The sequence below is a fragment of the Spermophilus citellus genome, assembly GCF_964194105.1.
Source record: "Spermophilus citellus genome assembly, chromosome: 6".
Lineage (NCBI taxonomy): Eukaryota > Metazoa > Chordata > Mammalia > Rodentia > Sciuridae > Spermophilus > Spermophilus citellus.
Genome location: NC_138187.1, coordinates 110,210,065 through 110,231,903, shown reverse-complemented (window position 1 = coordinate 110,231,903; position 21,839 = coordinate 110,210,065). Strand labels below are relative to the sequence as shown.

Genomic DNA, 21,839 nt, shown 5'->3' with positions numbered 1-21,839 from the left:
TCACATTTATTGATTCTTGATTTTAGGAGTCTTGTTAAGGAAGTCAGATCCTAAGCCAACGTGTATGACTTTATTTAAAAATTAGTTTTTCCAGTAATTTATAAGACTCTTTTATTAATTCAAATATTACCTGTATATCCTTTTTAATTTTCTACATTCACAATTATGTCATCTGCAGAAAATACTATTTTTTTCTTCTCTTCTAGTCTATAAACAATTAATTTCTGTTTTCCTACCTTACTGCTCTGGCTAGGATCTGGCTGGATAGTGGGCATCAATATTTTATTACTGATCTCAAAGCAAAGTTTTCAGTGTTAAACACTGGTTTCATATTTGTTATTGCTTTTTAAAAATATTCCATTCTACTCCTAGTTTTGCTCTAAGTTTTAATCATGAATGGATACTATATTTTACTAAATACTTTTTCTCTTTTGAGATGATCTTGTGATTTCCCCCCTTTTGCTTGTTAATGAGGTGAATTAGAGAGATTAGAGAATGTTAAACTTTGCATTACTGCTCTAAAACCAAATTGGTCAAAATGTATTATTCTTTTTACATATTACTGGTTTTAATTCACTAATATTTTGGTAAAGGTTTACTTCTAAGTTCCTATGAGATGGATTAACTTTTTTTTACATTGCAAAATTGCTCTTATAGGGTTTTGGAACCAAGGTTACACTATTTTTGTCCACTCAATTCATTCAACAAACACTTATTGAGCTGCTATTATGTGTTTAGCACTATTCTAAGTGCTTGATGAATTAAACAGAAAGACTTATCCTTCTGAAGTGTTCACATTCTAGAGAGAATGATAAAATTGGCAGAAAATATGTAGAATTCAGGGGGATGAGAAGTACTATAGGAAAGGAGAAAAAGGAGAGCAGATTAAAAAAAAGCTGGGAATGTAGGTAGGATAAGCTCTGAACATTCATTAATGGAATGACATTTGAGATAAGATTAAGAAGGAGAGTGTCATGCAAATATCTTGGAAAACCCTTTGCAGGCAAAGAAAACAGCTGATACAAAGCCCTGAGGCAGAAGTGTGCTCGTGTGTTCAAGAGCACCACAGAAGTCAGCATAACTGGAAAAGAATGAATAAGGGCAAACTGGAAGAGAAGGCTAGAGAGGCCACTAAAGCCAAATCACTTCTAACTATGCACACTATGGTAAGGATTTTGGCTTTCCTACTGAATGTAAAAGGCACTAAAGAATTCGAAGGAGTAACATGGTCTGGGTTATATTTAAAAGGGTCACTATGTAGCCAACTGGGGAGGAGAATGGAGAATCACTTGATCCCAAAAGCTGTGGGCCAGCCTGGGCAACATAGTGAGACCCTATTTTAAAAAAACAGGATCACTGTGACTGTTGCATAGAGAACAGACTGTAGGGGAACAGGCAGTACCAAGAATAGGGTGGTAGTAAGAGAAAGGGTTTAAAAAAAAAAGATTTTCACATATTTCAAGGTAAATTCAATGGATTTCCTGACAGACTGGATGTGGGTTTCAGAGAAAGCAGTTAGCAAACACTCCACCATTTGGCATTAACAGTTACAAATAAACTGTGGATTAAAGCACATATGGAAAGGGAAAACAGAAGTTCCATTGTGGACAAATACACTTTCAGATATCTACCCAATGTCCAAACAGAGATATCAGTTAGGCAACTGGACGTTATCTCTTAAGAAAAGGTCTGAGTTTTCTTGTGATCTCATTATTGATTTCTAGTATAACTGCATTACAGACTAAAATACTAGAGCAGGGGTTCTCAAACCATTTCTGTAAAGGGCTGTAAATATTTTAGGTTTTATAGGTCACATATGATTTCTGATGAATATTCCTCTTTGTTTTTTTTTTTGTGACATTCCTTTGAAAATGTAAAAACCATTCTTAGTTTTCAGCCACGTAAAAACAGGGATGGGTTCTAGTATAACTTTAGACTAAACTATCCAATATGGTGGCCACCATATGGCATATATGGAATATGTCTATCACTGTGGGAAGATCTAGTGGGTAGCACTGCCCTACAATATATAATTTCAATCCTCTGCAATTCTTTTTTTTTAAATATTTATTTTTTAGTTTAACTGGACACAATATCTTTATTGTATTTATTTTATTTTTATGTGGTGCTGAGGATCGAACCTCGCACATGCTAGACGAGCGATCTACCGCTGAGCCACAATCCCAGCCCCTCAATCCTCTGCAATTCTTTGAGTCGTCCTCTATGTCCTAGTTATAGCCTATGATTAACTATTTTCTTATGTAAAAATAGGAGTAAAATGTTGGATAAGGGATGGTAGGAGAATAATAGTCTGTCTAATGCCAAAGGACTAAACAGAATCAAGGAAAAATATCTCTGTTCCATCTTTGTGAAATCAAGGCTCTGTATTTTACTTTGAAGGAAATGAGAAAGGGAAACTGCCATGATGTATATGCTGCAACTATTCTGTCTTCACTTAATTCCTTATATTAATAATAACAAAATATTTATTGAGTAATTACTAAGTGCAGAGCAGGTTTTAATTGGTATTCATTGAATAATTTAATATTCATAGTACCATATGAAGTAAACACTCATTATCTTTTTTTTAATATTTATTTTCTAGTTGTAGTTGGACACAATACCTTTATTTTATTTATTTTTATGTGGTGTTGAGGATGGAACCCAGGGCCTCACACAAGTGAGTTGAGTGCTCTACTGCTGAGCCACAACCCCAGCCCCCTAATTATATTTTATAATGAACAAAATGAGGCACATTAGAATAAATAAACTGCTCATCATATCACTGATAAGTGGCAGAGCCAGAATTTAAGCTCAGGGAATCCAGCTCCAAAACCTGTACTCTTAACATTTGATGAAAAGATTCTTGATTCTGTAAGAACCAACCACTCAAAAGTTCTTTTATTGCTTCTAGTAAAGGGAAGAGACCATCATTAGATCTACCTGGTTTTTCTTTTTTCTTTTTTTTTGAGAATTTTTTTAATATTTATTTTTTAGTTTTCGGTGGACACAACATCTTTGTTGGCATGTGGTGCTGAGGATCGAACCCAGGCTGCACGCATGCCAGGCGAGTACGCTACCACTTGAGCCACATCCCCAGCCCACCTATCTGGTTTTTCTAATGACATCTCCTGCTGCTCTTTCAAAGAAGGCCTCTATCTAGCTTTACCAGTTTTCTCACCATTTCCCTATAATAACCATCTGCTTTTTGTCAGTCCTGCACTAATTTCCTACAGCCTCTTGTCCCACCTTCTGTTGGTACAACTCTCTTTCCTATTTGGAACCTGTTTAGTGCTGTTTAAATGGGGTTGACCCTATCATACCAGCTTCAGGTGATCTAAACCTGGGCAATCCTTTACTCCATGACCCAGGTTCCACTGATTTATTGGCTCAAGAATGGCCAAATGGCCCAGTACTTAGTAAGTTTCTCTGACATTTGATATGTAAACTCTGGTAGCTCTTCTTGGGAACCATGAACCAACATGTACTTAGGGCTGCCAGCACCTTCCATGCCTGCTTGAAAGCCTTTGGGGCCGGGGATGCTGGGGGGAGCCAGAAAGAAAGAAAAACAAAAAGAGGAAGAGAAAAAGAGTTTGGATAATATCCTTAAACACTGAGACCCAGTGAGATATTTGCAGACATTTGGTCATACAAATCAATAAATGGTTTTTTGTTTTGTTGGGTTTTTAAAGCCTTTCTCATTCTTGTTTCTGGACCTTTGTTCAGACTGCTGCCTCTGACCTTCCAAAAGCTATTCACTTTTCAAGGCTAATGTCAGTAAGGCCTCTATGAGGCATTCCCAAATTACTCAGGCCCACTCTCACTTCCTTTTATTCTTATATTCTAGCAGATAAACAAAAACATACGAATATTTTCTAAAGCTCTTTGTTTTCATTTAATCTTTGTTTCTAAAGCTAATTGTTTTAACCACAATTCAGATGAACAGAATCATCACTCTTAACCTAAACATGCTTCAGGTCATTCCATCTTTGTGCCTTTGTCTTATTACAAGTTAGTATCCCTTATCCCACATGCTTGGGACCAGAGGTGTTTCAAGTTTTTTCTTCTTCACTTATTTACTCATTTTACATAGCATTCCAAATTCAAAATCTGAAGTGCTCTGAAATCCAAACTTTTTGAGTATCATGTTCATGATCAAAAGTTTCAGATTTTGGGGGCTAGGATTGTGGCTCAGCGGTAGAGCGTTCACCTAGCATGGGCGGGACTGGGGTTCCAATACTCAGCACCACATAAAAATAAAGGCATTGTGTTGAAAAAAAAAAGTTTCAGATTTTGAAGCACTTTGGATTTCAAATTTTCAGATTAGGGATGCTCAACATACATTTCCTCTTCTTCACATCTCCATAGCACCAGCCCCTGAAATTCAGTCCATAACCCCCATAACCCAGCTTCTCCAGAAAGTTCTTGATCTCTGGCCCCTAACCAGACGAACTTTATATTCTCAGAAACCTACTGAATTTCACCACATCACTTCAATAACACTTTCTATCTCCTCCCAAACTAAATTATAACCTATGCAGGGCTTGCATCTTATTCATCTATATGTCATTTTTACCTTGCCTTTCTATATATATTTGTACTACTACACAATATTTATTAAATAAATATATTTTAAAAAGAACAAATACTTATGAAGCCTAACCTAGAATTGAGTTAGGTGCTACTGGCAATAAAAATACTGTCATAAACTATAATCCTTTCCCAGAAATGTAACTATCTTCTGTTCCCAAATAGATTATACATTTTGTAGGACTAGATTTACCTCAAATTTCTTTTTTTTTTAACTTTTTTTTTAGTTGTAGTTGGACACAATGTCTTTATTTTATTTATTTTTTTGTGGTGCTGAGGATTGAACCCAGCACATCAAATGTGCTAGGCGAGCCCTTTATGCTTTACCACTGAGCCCCAGCCCCAGTCCCTCAAATGTCTTTTATGGTTATAATAGTATCTAATAAAAATAACTAACTTGCACTAAGGTAATAGTTGTCTTGATCAACAGCAATAAATGAAAAATGCTTTAATGTTGGACTCATTCTAATAAATTGTACAGGTGTTTTAAAAATAAACATATTTTAGCCAGGCACAATGGTGCATGCCTGTGATTCCAGCAGCTCAGGAAGCTAAGGAAGCCTCAGCAACTTAGTGAGGTGCTAAGCAACTCAGTGAGACCCTGTCTCTAAATAAAATATAGAAAGGGCTAGAGATGTGGCTCAGTGGTTAAGTGCCCCTGGGTTCAATTCCTGGTACCAAATAAATAAATAAAATATATATTTTAAGTCAAAAGAATTTAGTCTTTACTATTTAAAGTTAAACATAGTGACACAGAGTAAATATTACAAGTATATATAATATTTAATTAATCTAAATCTTTTTTTAAAGAGATATACATCATTCATTTCCAAAATGTTTCTGATTTATTGGCTCAAGAATGGCCAAATGGCCCAGTACTTAGTAAGTTTCTCTATTAACTTTAAAAAACACTTGAAAAACAGAAAAACTAACCTCAGGTCCTGAATGTACAGTAAGGAAACTTTCCACAGCAGTCAAAGTACCTAAAATAATAGAAAAATGGTGAAACTAAAGTCAAACAAAATCTAAATTATTCTGCAAGGATAAGTAATAAACTATTCACACTTAAGGACCAACTAAGCCTATAGCTTATATAATCAGAAAATCTATACAGATATCAGTTTTGTGATGTTATTATACACATAATTAAGAAGCAGTTAATACAGGGTAAACTGTCAGAAAGGGTTATTTACCATAAAGCTAACTGCTAGTACTGACAAAATCTTTTCTAGTATTTACAGTGACAATGCTAAGAAACTTCCCTGATACGCAACAACCTAACTCACTCATTCTGAAAGGCTCATTACACAGTTCTCAAACTCGGGTCTATCGAAATTATTCTGTATTCAAATATAATAGCTTTCAAGGGCTTATTAGTAGTGGTTTATAACAAATGTTTAGAAAAACTAATAAAACACTCTTTATGATGGCTTATAAAATATTTAATACAAGGTCGTTAAAATAAAAAATATATATACAATAAATATAAAAACTAAAAACCAAAGCCAAAAAAGGGAAGAAATCAATTGTATTAATGATGAAGATATTACATAAGTATAGTGTTTAAGTATTTAATATTTGAGTTTCTTGAGTTTAATGTAAAAACAAAACAAAACAAAATGGGATAGCTAACTCCCAGAATTTGACAAAATAAAAAATATCCATTCCTTAAGAAATAGTTCCTGGTTTTAATTCCAAGAGAAAACTTTTTAATTGGGGCCTTTTAAAGTGGACACTGAGCAAGGTAACAAATACGTTATCAACAAAGATGTTTAAGATGTTACAGCAGAACAGAACTATGGCCATATAAATATTTCAGCATGATCACTGGCAAAAATCCAGAAGAGATCATAAAAGTATAACTCACTGAAGATGTTTCTGAGGGTTGCTAACAGAAAGTATCGAGGTATTTGGCTCTGTGATCTAACCTAGCCACTGAAAGAACACAAACCACCTGTGGCATGTGTAATAAAATGGGCACCACCCTATCAAAAATCAGCAAAGGTACTTGTGAAAATGCTTACTTCTAGATTTTAGAATCTATTTCTCCTTTAACAAGAAAAAAACATCTATTCATAATAAAAACTATTATATAATTAGGAATGACTTCAATAACAAATACATAAGATTATCATGAAGAAAATTTCTATTTTTTTCCTTTTTTTTTTTTTTTTTTTTTTTTTTTGCAGTGCTGGGGATCGAACCCAAAGACTCATGCATGCTAAGCAACATTCCCAACACTGCTATTTCTTTCTGATGTTTATTATGTAAAAAAAGTATTCTATTCCTAAATTCCTAAAAATCCAAAATCAAAAAAGGCATGCATTTTCAAAATTCCAAATCATACACTAAATGGGCTTTTCTCCTCTGATCTTCTAATTCGATGGCTGTAGCTTCCTTAATGTCCTGACCTTGCCTTATCATTCTTTTAAAATGACCACATAGGTGCAGGCATGTTGGTACATGCCTGTAATCCCAGTGGTTTGGGAGGCTGAAGCAATAAGGTTGCAAGTTCAAAGGCAGCCTCAGCAAAAGTGAGGTGATAAGCAACTCAGTGAGACCCTGTCTCTAAATAAAAATACAAAAATGGGGCTGAGGATATGGCTCAGTGGTTGAATGCCCCCGAGTTCAATCCCTGATAAAAACCCACTGGGTATTCATTAAAATTTTATGTAGCATTTTCTTTTTGCTTCTAATTTCACAAGCAAGATTGATTTTTAACTTTTCTTGTGTGTGCTATCTCTGTTGGCTTTGGTTTCTTGTTAACTTTTTAATATAAACAGAAACATTTTCCATCTATTTTAAGTTCTACAACAGTCTATACAGCTCTAAAATTATTGGTTTCAGGTCATTTTCTAAATGGACACCTGTTGGGGACTGCACACACACTTTTAAATCCTGAGTAAAGAGGTACTGGACTGGTATCGCACCCTGCAATGCAACTGGACTTTACCTCCACTGGGATAAGAAAGTTGCAGCTCTGGGAGTGGGTGTCACTGGATGGGGTTGAATTACACCCACCTGTTTGTTGTAATTCTACTCTTCTGCCCTTTTTTTGGATAGGATGTTCCATGGATTAGCTTGCCCCATTAATAAAACCTGGGTTCGAGGTGCTCCCTCTCTTTCTTGCCTACCTTGCCTCCTTGGCGGGAGCTGGGTCAGAGAGGCCATCGCAGAACCCAAAGAAAAAGGTGTTTCTCTGTCTTTGTGTCATTATTTTGTGCCAACCCACTTCTCCTGGAATGACACCCTGACCCGTTTATTCGTGTGTCCCAGCAGACACCTTTAAAATACCCATGACATTACTCTAATATTGACAATTTTCTCTCGTCTTAAATAATTGTCAACAGTTTATAACAGGATTTAAAAGATACCAAACTCTATGTTTAATGTTTTAGCTTTGATGGTTAAAACTTCAAAAAGTTTTTCAATGCTGGGAATTAAATCCAGAGTCTTAACTGCATTAGTCAAGCACTCTACCACTCTATACCACCAGCCCCAAATCTTTTAATTATAATGCATGTGTAAATTGTATTAATTCATACACAGGCAAGACTGAATTTACAATAATTACCAAAAAAATTTTAACAGACATTTTACATTTTAGTTACCTAATAACTAAATTGAGACATTGGACAATTCCTCATTTTTGAACACTTAAATTACTACCATGCCTCAATAATAGTGTCAAAGTATTTTATTAAAAGTGTGGCTATATTAAAAACAAAGCATGTGTTTTAATATTGCCCATTTATAGCTATTTGCTTTTCCGAAGTAGATTTTAGTTTATCATAATTATAAACATGAAGCTCTTATTGATCAATAATTACCGTTCATTTGATTTCTGGTATATATTACTCCCAGATCTGCTGGAATGGAGTCAAAGCCACTGCTTCCAATGATATAAACCCCTTTTTCAGCAGCTTTCTCATGATACTTCAAATACATTAGTTCCAGAAACTAAAAAATTCAGGACAAGAATTTGAATCAGTTTATAGAAACACTAAGATAAATATTAAATGATTTATCTTTAAAGACAAAGAAATTATATTGAAAAACGCTAACCAATATGGGGCTCAATAGCAACACATTAAAAGTTCATACTTAATTCAGATTTTCTTAGTTGTTATCTAATATCTTTTTTCCATTCCAAGGTCCCATCCTGGATGCCACATTACATTTAGTTGTCATGCCTCCTTGGGCTCCTCTTGGTTATGACAGTTTCTCAACCCTTCCCTTTTTTTTTATGTCATTAATTAATTTTTAATTGTATTTTTAATAGACATAATTATTAGACATATTAATGGGTTGCAGTGTGACATATCGACACATTAATACAAGAAACAATGATAAAGTCAGGATTAACAGTACAAATTGCCTCAAACAATGAATACTAGTTAGATATTTTGCTGAATGGCTTTGAGGGAATTTACCTCTTGCTTTTCTTACAATTAAATAGGGGTTACGGGTTTTGGAGGAAGACCACATTCTCATGATGTATCAAGGCTACATCTTATCCACATGATTTATTAGTGTTGACATTGACCTCTAATACCTAGCTAAAGTGGTGTTTGCTAGCTTTCTCCACTGTAAAATTATTTACTTGTCCTGAGGGCATAGTAGCTATATAAATCATTTAGAATTCTTCTATCTCTTCTCATCACTCTGCCCATTTTTAAACTGGGTTCTTTGTAAACCCATTATTGACTTGTAAAAGTTCTCTATATATTCTGAACCTTTATTATGTTTTTTTAGTTTGTTTGTTTTGCAGTGCTGGGGTTTAAATTTAAAGCAAGATCTCACACATGGCTAGACAAGCATTCTATGACTGAGTGCCCCCCAGCCCTTTTAAGTTTTGATACTACTTTTATGGTAGCTTATAAGACAACAGAAGTTTTTCACTATTTTCTATGCTCTGGGTTATGTTAAATAACACAGGAATTGTTTTTGTTGTTTGTTGTTGTTTAGTTATTTAATTCATGTTTCCTACCTCTTTCTGAATCAATTTTATACTTTCCTAGTATTTTCTAATATATATTACCAATTGATAATCTCTAAGTATATATTGTATTGGCATATTAATGACAATAATCAGTAGAGACTACAGAACATGTGAAGTTACCATTTTAAAGATGGTAGTGCACTTAGTGCCAGTTAACACTTGGCTTCTTGTAGTTAAGTAAATCTTAAGTCCTAGTTCATCAGAGTTGTGTGACTCTGAGCAAGTTATTTAACCTTTCAAGCTTTAACTTCTTTATCTATAAAAGAGAGATGAAGATGATAACTACTTTACAGGTAAATTTTAAAAAATATACCTAACATTTTTAGCATAGGGTTGGGTGTATGGCAAGTATTTAATAAATGTGAATCTTTATTTATTCATTTGGTACTCAGGATTGAAACAAGGGCCTCTTGCATGGTAATCATATGTTCTACCACTAACCTACAGTTCTAGCCCCCCATTTATAATTTTTAGGTTGAGGGGATTTTACATTTATTTTTCTATAACATTGTAAAGGTACTTGATTTTAAAAAGGGATTGCTAATGAAGAAGTTTAAAAAGTAAGATTCTGAGAATCACATATAGAACACTATTTTAATTAACTCATCTTACAGCATTATCTACTAAAAAAAAAAGTCAGCACATCCTATATACAAATAAAATAACTGAGGTGGTCAGGGAGAAGAAAAAAATTCAAGAAAACTAAAGCTAAGACCTTACCATTAGTGCTCTCCTTTAAGCCATCAATGGAATACTGTCTCTAAATACTAGAAAGGAATCAATGACCACAAAATTGCACTAAATGTTCTCTACTGCATTAAACAGGAAATCACAAGTGTTTAATTCTGCTTTTTTCTTTTTATTTTACATACCTCAGGTTCTCCACAGATGTCAATACAGCTAGTTCCATTTTCAACACATGCTTTTACTACAGGTTCTCCATAAAATCGATACTGGGGAAATAAAGAAAAACAACAGGTTACTCTTACTTGGCAAGCTTTCACTGAAGCGAAGGCCATTTAATTTTGAAAGTACAATCTTGGTTATCCCCAAATCAAATGTGAATAAAAGAGCCTAAAATAAATTGAGAAAATAAGACAACTGTATTATACCACCACTGTTGGTATAAATAAATACAGGCATGATGAATTATACAGGAATGTATGCTTACCTCTAACTGAAGTTTTAACTTCTCTAAAATATTCCATTTCTCTAAAATGGAATATTTTAGAGAGGAAGTAATTTACTTGAGTTGAATCCTAAAGAATAAAGATTTGCCAGAAAAAGAAAACCCCAAATAAAGGAAAATGTAAAGTTATAACTAAGGGAAGCTATTCTTTGTAATTGAAGTACACGGTGGTTATGTAGGAAGTGGCGCTTGCCTTTATAATCCCAGAGACTCAGGAAACTGAGGCAGGAGGATCTCAAGTTTCAGGCCAGCCTCAGCAAGTTAGCAAGACCTGTCTCAAAATTAAGAAATAAAATAAAAAGGGCTAAGAATGTATCTCAGTGGCATAGAATCCCTGGGCTCAATCCTAAGTACCCCACCCCGCCGCATGCGCGCACACACACACACACACACACACAAATCTCACTAGCTCTCTAGTGTCTATATTATATAGTTTAAGTCCAAACTTCTCAACATTTTGTAAAGAGCTCATCATGTAACACCACAGCCCCTTAATTCCCATGTTCCAGCAATCCTAAACTCTTTGTAATTCCCTACATGCTGGTACTTCAAACCTAGTGTTTACTTCTGCTACTTACAACATTTTCCCTCTGCTAAACACCTGCCTGACTCCCAACTCCTCCAGGCTTGATCTTAAGGACTCATCACTTCTTAAGTCTCAACTAGTAAGCCACAGTCTTCCAGCTAGTCAGTTCTCTACTAGTACTGGAAAGCTGCAGTGAAGCATTAATGAGCTTTTTAAAAATAGCAGCAGTTCCTTACAGAAAGAGTATGTATTTTCCTATTTGCTACAATCCATCCATTCTTTCCATCGTATTTTGTCATACCTTGCCCACTTCTCCACCAGTTAATCTGGGGCTGAGACTTCCCACGATCTTATCCCAATCTTATTATATTGTTATATTTTGCTTTATTTAGTGCCTTGTGCTTGTATGGAGCAAGTGCAGAAAGAATAACAATCCTTGATCTCAGCTGACATTTCTTACTGTGAAGCCAATGAGCTTACAATAATCCTGCTCCCAGTGTTCCATGTTCTAACCCAGTAGTTCTGCAGGAGGTATACAAAATGATCTACGGAGTATGGAGATAAATATAAGAACTTTAATTCATGCTATTTTCTTATAAGAAACAGAAAGAAAAAGTAAAGTTTTATTAACAGTTAATATATGGGGACTGGTGTTGTGGCTCAGTGGTAGTACGCTTGCCTGGCATGTGTGAGGCAACTGGGATCAAGTCTCAGCACCACATAAAAATAAATAAAATAAAAGTATATCAACAACTAAAAAAATATTTTTTAAAAATAGTTAATATATGGACTGAGGGAATAGCATATGTTAAGTGGTCAAGTGTCAAATATAGGACGCAACAGGTATCATGAGAAGCCTGGAGAGTTCTACAACACACAGGGGGCCACAACAGCACCCTCATTCATTCATTCATTTTTAGCATATTGCAACCTACTGTGTGTTTACTCACAACCTGCAGAGAAGAGTTTCTAAGATTTGAGCTCTAAGACCTCAGGCATTTAGAGGGAGGAGGATAAAAAGGTCCAAAAGAGAAGACAGATAAAGCTGGTGGACAGGAGGAAAACTAGAAGAAGGTGAGAACTCATAAACCCAAGTAAAGAAAGGAAGAAATGATCAACTGGCTCATGCCAAGAGGTTTAAGATGAAGACTGGGAACTGATGGTCGGATTTGACAGGATGGGACTCTCTACCCACTCAAGTAGGAAGGATAAAGCCTGACAGAGTAGTTTAAAATAAAGTAGGAAGCAAGAAAATGGAGGTAGTGAGTAATGAAAAGTCTTTCAAGGAGTTTTGCTTTAAACAGTACATGACAAAATGGAGTAGCTGGAAGGGTATGGAATCATGGGACTTTTTTTCTTCAAGATAAAAGTTATAATTATATATTTAAATGCAGAAAGAAATAATCCAATACACGTGAAAAATCTGCTAAGTAATCCAATAAAGACTAGAAAATTATAAACATAAAGTCTTGGAATACTGTGCCCAATAGGGATAGCAGCAGTTTTGATATAATACAGGTAAATGGGTAGACAGGTATGTAGGTAGATCTAGTGGGATAAAGATGACAAAATTCTGTTCTGTCAGTTTCTTTTTTCACAATAGAATGAGAGAAAGAATGAAACACAGAGAAAGAGACATTCAGTCATCAAATAAAAATGAGGGGAAAAAAGACATGCTCCAAGCATGAGGAAAGAGAAGTTGTAAACCTACTGCTTGATAGAATAGGAAAGAGAACAGCCATGAAAATGTAGAATTGCTGGGGTGCAGAGTCCCACAAAATGCTTCTAACTATATATTTGAAACAAGACCAGTCAACATGGGGATGTGTTTTTATTCAGCCACATTGGGTTACTTACGTTTACCTTAAGAGTTAGAGAATTAGAATAATCAAGGTTGGTTTTTCAAGAAAAGTGAAGAAAGAAGATCAAGGGAGCTACTTGAAGGTAGTATATTACAGAGTAATTATAACAATGGACTTAATGGACATAATCTAAGCTAGTTAAAAATAAAACTAAATAAAGAATATTTCAAACGCATATTTATTTAATAACAATACAAAAAAACCTTTTTATTTCAATTTTAAAAATTATTAATAGTGTCAGGTGTGGTAGCACATCCTGTAATCCCAGCAGTTTGGGAGGATGACAAGTTCAAGGCTTGCCTCGGCAACTTAGCAAAACCCTGTCTTAAAAACGAGCTGGGGATGCTCAGTGATAAAGCATCCCTGCATTCAATCTCCAGTACAAAAAAAAAGTAGTAATAGTTTAAATGCTTAGTTTTTAAATAGCTTGCCAATTGTGATGGCTTCTTCAGATCAATCAATAAATGTCATCATCATTTACCTTGTTACAGGCCAGAAGTCTAGATGTCATTCTTGATGCCTCTCTTTCATATCTAGCACAATAGCACAAGCTGTTCTCCTTTCAAAATATACTGTGAACCCAAGTACTTCTTATCACTTGTACTACTACCCTGGTGCTTGGACCATTCTACTGATTGGCCCTTATTTATTTTTCCTCTCAGATGCCAAAGAACTTCAAAATTAAATCAGATCACATCCTTGCTTTCAACCATTCAATGACTCTTGGTCATACTTAGAGAAAACTCCCAATCCTGACCCTGGGCTATAAGACTCTACGTGACCTAACACTTCAATCTACCTTCACCTCTCTGCCTTGCTCCAGAGGTCTCAGCCAATGTCTTTTCTTACATTCCTCAGTCTTACTAGACACAGACTCATCTCAGGGCCTTTGTATTTGCTCTCCCCAGAATATGCTTCTCCTTGAATACAGTTTAACCTTTTACTTCATTCCAATTTCTACACAAATGTCATTTTTCGGAGACCTTCCCTGATCATCCACCTAAAAGAAACTGATGGGCCATTTTCTTTATCTCCTTGCTTCATTTTTCCTCAAAACATTTACCACAGTACCTACTATTATAATTTTTTTTGGTACTAGGGATTGAACCCAGAGGCATTTTACCACTGAATTACAATCCCAAGCCCTTTTAATTTTTTATATTAAGACAGGGTCTTGCTAAGTTGCCAGATTGGCTCAAATTTGGGATTCTTCCACCTCAACCTTCTGAGTTGCTGAGTTTACAGGCATGTATTATCATACCCAGTTCACTATTATAATTTATTTTTCTGTCTGCACCACAAAAATTTTAGTTCCCCCAATGATTTTGTTCACCATTGTATACCAGTTGCCTAACATAGTGCATTTTATATACATTAAGTATTCAATAAATATTTCTGAATAAATAAATGACTCCTTTTTTTAGTCTCTCTCTCTCTCTCTCTCTCTCTTTTTTTTTTTTTTTTTGGTACCAGGTATTAAACTCAGAGGCGTTAGCTATTCTGGGTCTCTTATTTTTCCAGATGAATTTCATGATTGCTTTTTCTATTTCTATAAGAAATGCCATTGGGATTTTAATCAGAATTGCATTAAATCTGTATCGTGCTTTTGGCAGTATGGTCATTTTGATAATATTAATTCTGCCTATCCAAGAACAAGATAGATCTTTCGATCTTCTAAGGTCTTTTTTGATTTCTTTTTTTAGGGTTCCGTAGTTTTCATTGTAGATGTCTTTCACCTCTTTCGTTGATTCCCAAGTATTTTATTTTTTTCGAGGCTATTGTAAATGAGGCAGTTTTCCTCATTTCCCTTTCAGAGAATTTGCCACTGATATACAGAAATGCCTTTGATTTATGGGTGTTGAATTTTATATCCTGCTACTTTGCTGAATTCATTTACTACCAGTTCTAGAAGTTTTCTGGTGGAACTTTTTGGGTCTTCTAGGTATAGAATTATATTGTCAACAAATAGTGCTAATTTAAGTTTTTCTTTTCTCTATATATCCCTTTAATTTCTTTTTTTGTCTAATTGCTCTGGCCAGTGTTTCAAGAGCTAGTTAAACAGAAGTTAAACAGAGTTAAACAGAAGTGATGAAAGAGGGCATCCCTGTCTTGGTCCAGTTTTTAGGGGGAAGACTTTCAATTTTTCTCCATTTAGAATGATGTTGGCCTGGAGTTTAGCATAGGTAGCTTTTACAATGTTGAGATGTTCCTGTTATCCCTAGTTTTTATAGTGTTTTGAACATGAAGTGATGCTGTATTTTGTCAAATGCTTTTTCTGCATCTATTGAGCCGATCATATGATTCTTATCTTAAAGTCTATTGATATGATGAATTACATTTATTGATTTCTGTATGTTGAACCAAACTTAGCAGGAAGAGTGAAGCAGGTGGCATCACTATACCAGATCTTAAACTATACTACAGAGCAATAGTAACAAAAACAGCCTGGTATTGGCACCAAAATAGACTGGTAGACCAATGGTATAGAATAGAGGACACAGAGACTAACCCACAAAATTAAAATTATCTTATATTAGACAAAGGTGCCAAAAACATACATTGGGGAAAAGATAGCCTCTTCAACCAATGATGCTGGGAAAACTGGAAATCCATATGCAACAAAATGAAATTAAACCCCTATCTCTCACCACACACAAAACTCAACTCAAAGTGGATCAAGGACCCAGGAATTAAACAAGAGACTGCACCTAATAGAAGAAAAAGTAGGCCCTAATCTTCATCATGTCAAACTAGGCTCCAACTTCCTTAATAAGACTCCTATAGCACAAAAATTAAAATCAAGAATCAAGGGGCTGGGCTGGGGATGTGGCTCAAGCAGTAGCACACTTGCCTGGCATGCGTGTGGCCTGGGTTCGATCCTCAGCACCACATACAAACAAGATGTTGTGTCCGCTGAAAACTAAAAAATAAATATTAAAATTTTCTCTTCTCTCTCTCTCTCTCTCTTAAAAAAAAAAAAAAAAGAATCAAGGGGCTGGAGTTGTGGCTCAATGGTAAAGCGCCTGCCTGGCATGTGTGAGGCACTGGGTTCAATTCTCAGCACCACATATAAATAAATAAAATAAAAGTTCGTCAACAACTAATAAAAATATTTTTTAAAAAATCAAGAATCAATAAATGGTATGGATTCAAGCTAAAAAGTTTCTTCTCAGCAAAAGAAACAATCTGTGAGGTGAATAGAGCCTATATCTTCGAGCAAATTTTTACCCCTCACACATCATATACAACACTAATCTCTAGGGTATATAAAGAACTCCAAAAGCTAAACACCAAAAAAACAAACAAACAAAAAAACCAAATAATCCAATCAATAAATGGGCCAAAGACCTGAACAGACACTTCTCAGAAGAGGATATACAATCAATCAACAAATATTATGGAAAAAATGCTCATTATCTCTAGCAATTAAAAGAAATGCAAATCAAAACTACTCTAAGATTTCATCTCACTCCTGTCAGAATGGAAGCTATTATGAAAACAAACAACAGTAAGTGTTGGCGAAGATGTGGGGAAAAAGGTACACTCATACATTGCTGGTGAGACTGCAAATTGATGCAGCCAATATGGAAAGCAGTATGGAGATTTCTTGGAAAACTGGGAATAGAACCACCATTTGACCCAGCTATCCATCTCAGTCTATACCTAAAGGACTTAAAAAACAGCATACTAAAGGAACACAGCCACATCAATGTTTACAGCACAATTCACAATAGCTAAACTGTAGAATCAACCTAGATGCCCTTCAGTAGATGAATGGATAAAAAAAAAATGTGGCATATATACACAAGGGAATGTTACTCAGCAATAAAAGAGAATAAAATCATGGCATTTGCAGGTAAATGGATGGAGCTGGAGAAGATAATGCTAAGTGATGTTAGCCAATCCCAAAAAATCAAATGCCAAATGTTTTCTCTGATATAAGGAGACTGATGCATAGTGGGTAGGGAGGGGGAGAATAGGAGAGGTGGGAGGGAAAGGGTGTGGGCAGGGGGGGTTAGCAATGATGGTGGAATGTGACGGACATCATTATCCAAAGTACATGTATGAAGACACGAATTGGTGTGAATATACTTTATATACAACCAGAGATATGAAAATTGTTCTCTATGTGTAGTATGAATTATAATGCATTCTGGTATCATTTATTTAAAAAATCAATTAAAAAAAGAAATAAATAAACTCAGATGCACTTGATGCCTGAAACACATCCCCAGCCCTATTTTGTATTTTATTTAGAACAAGATCTTAGTGCCTCGCTTTTACTGAAGCTGGCTTTGAACTCACAATCCTCCCATCTTAGCCCCCTGCACCACTGGGATTATAGGCATGCATCACTACGTCCAGTTTCTTTTGTATGTTTTTAACTTATATATTTCTATAATAAAAGAATATAATAATATGTAAATAAAGTTGAGGATACAAACTCACATTTACTGAAGGGGTATATAGTAAAAAAAAAAAAAAAAAAGTAGGGAGGGGTTGGGGTTGTGGCTTAGTGGTAGAGCGCTTACCTAGCACATGCAAAGTTCTGGGTTCGATCCTCAGCACCACATAAAATAAATAAATAAAATAAAGGTATTGTTTCCAACTACAACTAAAAATATATACATATTATAAAAAGTGGGGGGGGGTCTGGCCAACACAGCTGTAACCAATAACAAAGCGATATATACTCCCTGAGTATATGCCATTGAAAGCCTGTCACTCCCTCTCTCACAGTGTTCAAGTTAGGTCCATCTGCTCCTCACATGAACACTCCCCATAGATTGTTAAGACCTTGACAAGTTCTTCTGTCCTCTGACCTTATGTTCCTCTGGAATATAAAATACCAGCTTTTGCTGGAAATGAATGGATTATTTGTTCCAAAACAAAGAAGGGTTGATTACTTACAGGTCCTACGCAATTGAGGACAACTGTTGCCTGTTTAGCCATTTCATCCAGTGAGGCTGGGTTAGTGATATCACAAATTATTACTCCAACTTCAGATGGCAGTGTCGGTCTTCCTAAAATAAAAAAAAAATTTTAAAAAATCATTTAAAGCACTTCCTAGTATAATTTTAGATTTTTTATATTAATAGCAAATTTGCTAAATATACTAATATGATGAAAGCTAAATCTCCTTCTCAAACTAAAGATAAAATTGTTTTCAATCAGGTAATTTAAAAGGGAAAAGGCTATTAGGAAAGCAGGGTTAATACTAAGGATCTAACACAGCATCTAACACAGCAATGTATAAATGAAAACTCTGTGTAACATGGCAATTTTACAATCAAATTTGGATGCTAAGTATATGACTGTTTTGACTTTCTCCACCAATAAATTTATATTATAGTTTCCTATCTAAACAATTACATATGATCAATTACAGGGAGTGGGAGAAGCCTGTCAAGATCAACACTATGAGAACAAAAGAGGACTCTGAGTCTACTTTTTAAAAAATCCAATCTATATAAAATCACCCAGATTCATAAAAATAAAATAACTGGAATTAGCTGATCCAATAAAAGCAATGCAGATTTTGACAGGTCTAGGTGAATTCCCCAGGATAAATTGATTTAGGCATTCTAAATGGTAAGCTAGGCTGTACCTGCATCATAATGTTCAGCAGGAAAAAGAAATGGAAGAATATATTTTAATAGTGAAATTATTGGAATTTTGAAATAATAAAGCCCAAAAGCCCTTTGCTCAAGATCTGTGTGTTGACACTGGCAACAACTAATAATTGTAGGAGAATCTAACCTACTCTCTATCTTCTGTATATAACCATGACCAAAATATTCTATATTCCTACTTAAAAAGCAGGTTCTGTGTGGAATTATATGATCAAACAGAAAGAATGTGGTATATCCAGAATGCTACAAGTGCTACTTCTCTGAATAAGGTGAGTCTAGAGAATTAATAGCCAAATTTCAAGGCTATCAAGTCCTAAGTTAGGTGTCTCCCCCAAATAGGAAGGCAGGGTCTGACTGTCTTTCTGTCTGGTCTCTCCACCAAGTCTCCACAGCACCTGGACAGGACCTAGCATGGGAAAGATCACTCAATAATATATATTGAATGGGCTGAAAGAATAAGTAAATGTCCAAATCAAAAGTACAAAAAAAATGTTTTTTTAGTTGTAGGTAAACACAATACCTTTATTTTTATTCATTTTATGTGGTGCTGAGGATCAAACCCAGTGCCTCACACTCGAAGCAAGCGCTCTGCCACTGAGCCACCACCTCAAACCCCAAAATGCAAAATTTTTAGAGAAGAATAAGATTGCTGGACAATTCTTACAAGCAAAAAAATAAATTTTAAAACAGCAGCAACTTAAATGAGATCCTGTCTCAAACAATAAATAAATAGATAGATAGATCCTGGGTTTAATCTCCAGTACCACACCAAACCATTAAACAACCAAAAGCACAAAAAATAAAAATAAGGGATTGTGGATGTAGCTTAGTAACACAAAGGGAGCTCATGCACAGAGCCAAAATAAAATAATAAAAAATAGAAACAACAATCATATCAGTAAAATCCTTAATTTTCTTTCCCATCCAGAAGACACAAAGCAGATGAGGAGAAAAATCAATCTCAAAGAAATCAATGCCCTATCTACCTATAGACCAGGTATCAAGAGTAAGGAACAACTAAAGTTCTTGACTCTTTGACAGTGGGATTCACCAAACCATGGAAGAGATCCAGAAGTGGTGGGGGAAAATTTTTTTTAAATTGTTCTTTAACTTAGGGGTGACAGAAAGCCGGGACAATATATGAAACATTCCTCTCTCCCTCCAGTTCTCCAGCAGAGGTTGGGGGGAGATGCAGGGCGCATCCCTGCAGAAAAGCTCGGTTCGGACGACTTTAAGCCCTCCGCCGGCCTTCGGGAAGCTTCGAGGTGAGGCCATGCCCGGGGTCCGCGCAGCCCGGTCCCATCTGTTCCCTTTACCCAGCTTCAGTGCAGCCTTCTCCAGCACTCGCTGCAGCTTCTCCCGGGAGCGGCCCGCCACCGCCCACGGCAGAGGGGAGCTCCGATCCGGGGCCACCTGCTCCCGGGCTACCTCCTCGGTCACGAACTGGCCCGTGAAGCCGGAGGCGCCGAAAACCACCAGGTGGAAAGGCCTTTGCTCGGTCGCCATGACGAGTCCACAGCGAGCCGAGGCCCGGGCGGGCTGAATCCACCGCGCCTGCGCCTCAAGCCACGACTCTAGTACCGGGCGCAGCAACCGCCGCGGTCGTGGCCGCCGCCGCCGCGGTCGCCAGCGCGTTGCTCCTCCGGCCTGCTGCGCGCGGGCCACGCCCATGGACACGCCCACTCCGCCTCGAGCCGGGTCCACAGCCGCGGAGCCACTTCCCGCCATCGTTCGACTGCCTCCGGGTGCGGCTCTGACGAAGGCTGGTCTTCTGGGGCTGACGGGAGTGGACGGTGGTCCATGGCTGCGTCGGGTCGTTTGTGCAGCTGGGCTCTGACCGCTCAAGACGCTGCCTCTTATCTTCCCGGAGGCTGGGGGCGGCGGCCGGTTATTCTCTTGCCCCAGGGGGTTGTTGCATAGAGAGAGTTCGAGAAACGCTGGTGAATGGAGGGCATTGCCCACGCCAAGAACGTTTAAGCTTTGACAGCACATTGGCCAAGGGCTGACTGCGAAGCAAATTAATAACAGGGGGAACGCTGGTGGGGGTATAAGGAATGCAAGATATTATCTCTTCAACTTTTCTGCTGTAAAATAAAACTTGAAAGAGCCGTCGATTTGGATTAGGTTTCTGTACTGGGTCCGACAGACCAAACCTATATGAAGTCATTCCTGCTAAGGAAGCTAACTTGGGAGTGTACCCAAAGAGTTTCAGTGGGTTGCAGCAGAGTTTGATGGATGTTAGTCAGGCAATTAACCAATTAAGTTGTGGGTTTGCCTCATTTCCATTTTCTTTCCTTGAATCTGCCGGACTGTATTGCACCTCTGGGCTTTTAGAACCAATTTTGTTTCTGAGGCTGCCCAATTCATTGTTGGGTGGGTTTGTGGTTTTTTTTTTTGTTGTTGTTGTTGTTGTTTATTTTTGCCCAGATGAGCACTGATAAATTTGAACTTCAGGGTTTTTTTTAACTTTTTTATTCTGTGTTAGTCAGCCTTCCATTGCTATCGTGAAATATCTGACATACTTATAAAAGGTTCATTTTGATTCACAGTTTTGGTGGTTGCAGGCAAAGATCAGGTGGACACATTCTTTGGGTGTGTTGATGTCAATGGTGGGAGTTCCTGGGGAGGGAACTGCCCATGGCCAGGAAACAAAAGAGGAAGGAGCTACAGTCTCATAACCCCTTTTGAGGCCAGCCTCCACCAATGACCTAAGAACTTCCCATTAGGCCCCACCTACTAAAGTTTCTGCCACCTCCCAATAGTGCTACCCTGGGGACCAAACTTTTAACACATGGGCCTTTGTAGAATACTCATCATCCAAACTGTAGCACACTGTAAATATAAAACCATTCTAAAAGTTTAAATTTATTATTTTTTTTAATATTTATTTTTCAGTTTTTGGTGGACACAACATCTTTATTTTATTTTTATGTGGTGCTGAGGATCAAACCCAGCGCCCCCCCCCACACACACACACACACTGCGCGCCAGGCGAGTGCATTACCGCTTGAGCCACATCCCCAGCCCTAAATTTATT

At 36.6% G+C, this 21,839-nt stretch overlaps 1 protein-coding gene across 1 annotated transcript in view; it reads right to left on the bottom strand.

Moving 5' to 3' along the window:
• Positions 1-20,533, bottom strand: part of SCCPDH (saccharopine dehydrogenase (putative)) — a 43,051-nt gene extending 22,518 nt beyond the window's left edge. Inside the window, exons 1-5 of the mRNA XM_081298841.1 lie at positions 20,119-20,533; positions 18,081-18,193; positions 10,465-10,545; positions 8,421-8,550; positions 5,524-5,573 (exon numbers count right to left, since the gene is read on the bottom strand). Coding sequence (XP_081154967.1) covers positions 5,524-5,573; positions 8,421-8,550; positions 10,465-10,545; positions 18,081-18,193; positions 20,119-20,530 — 786 coding nt within the window. The 5' untranslated portion in view covers positions 20,531-20,533. The remainder of the gene's footprint in view (positions 1-5,523; positions 5,574-8,420; positions 8,551-10,464; positions 10,546-18,080; positions 18,194-20,118) is intronic.
• Between the last annotated feature and the right edge of the window lie 1,306 nt (positions 20,534-21,839).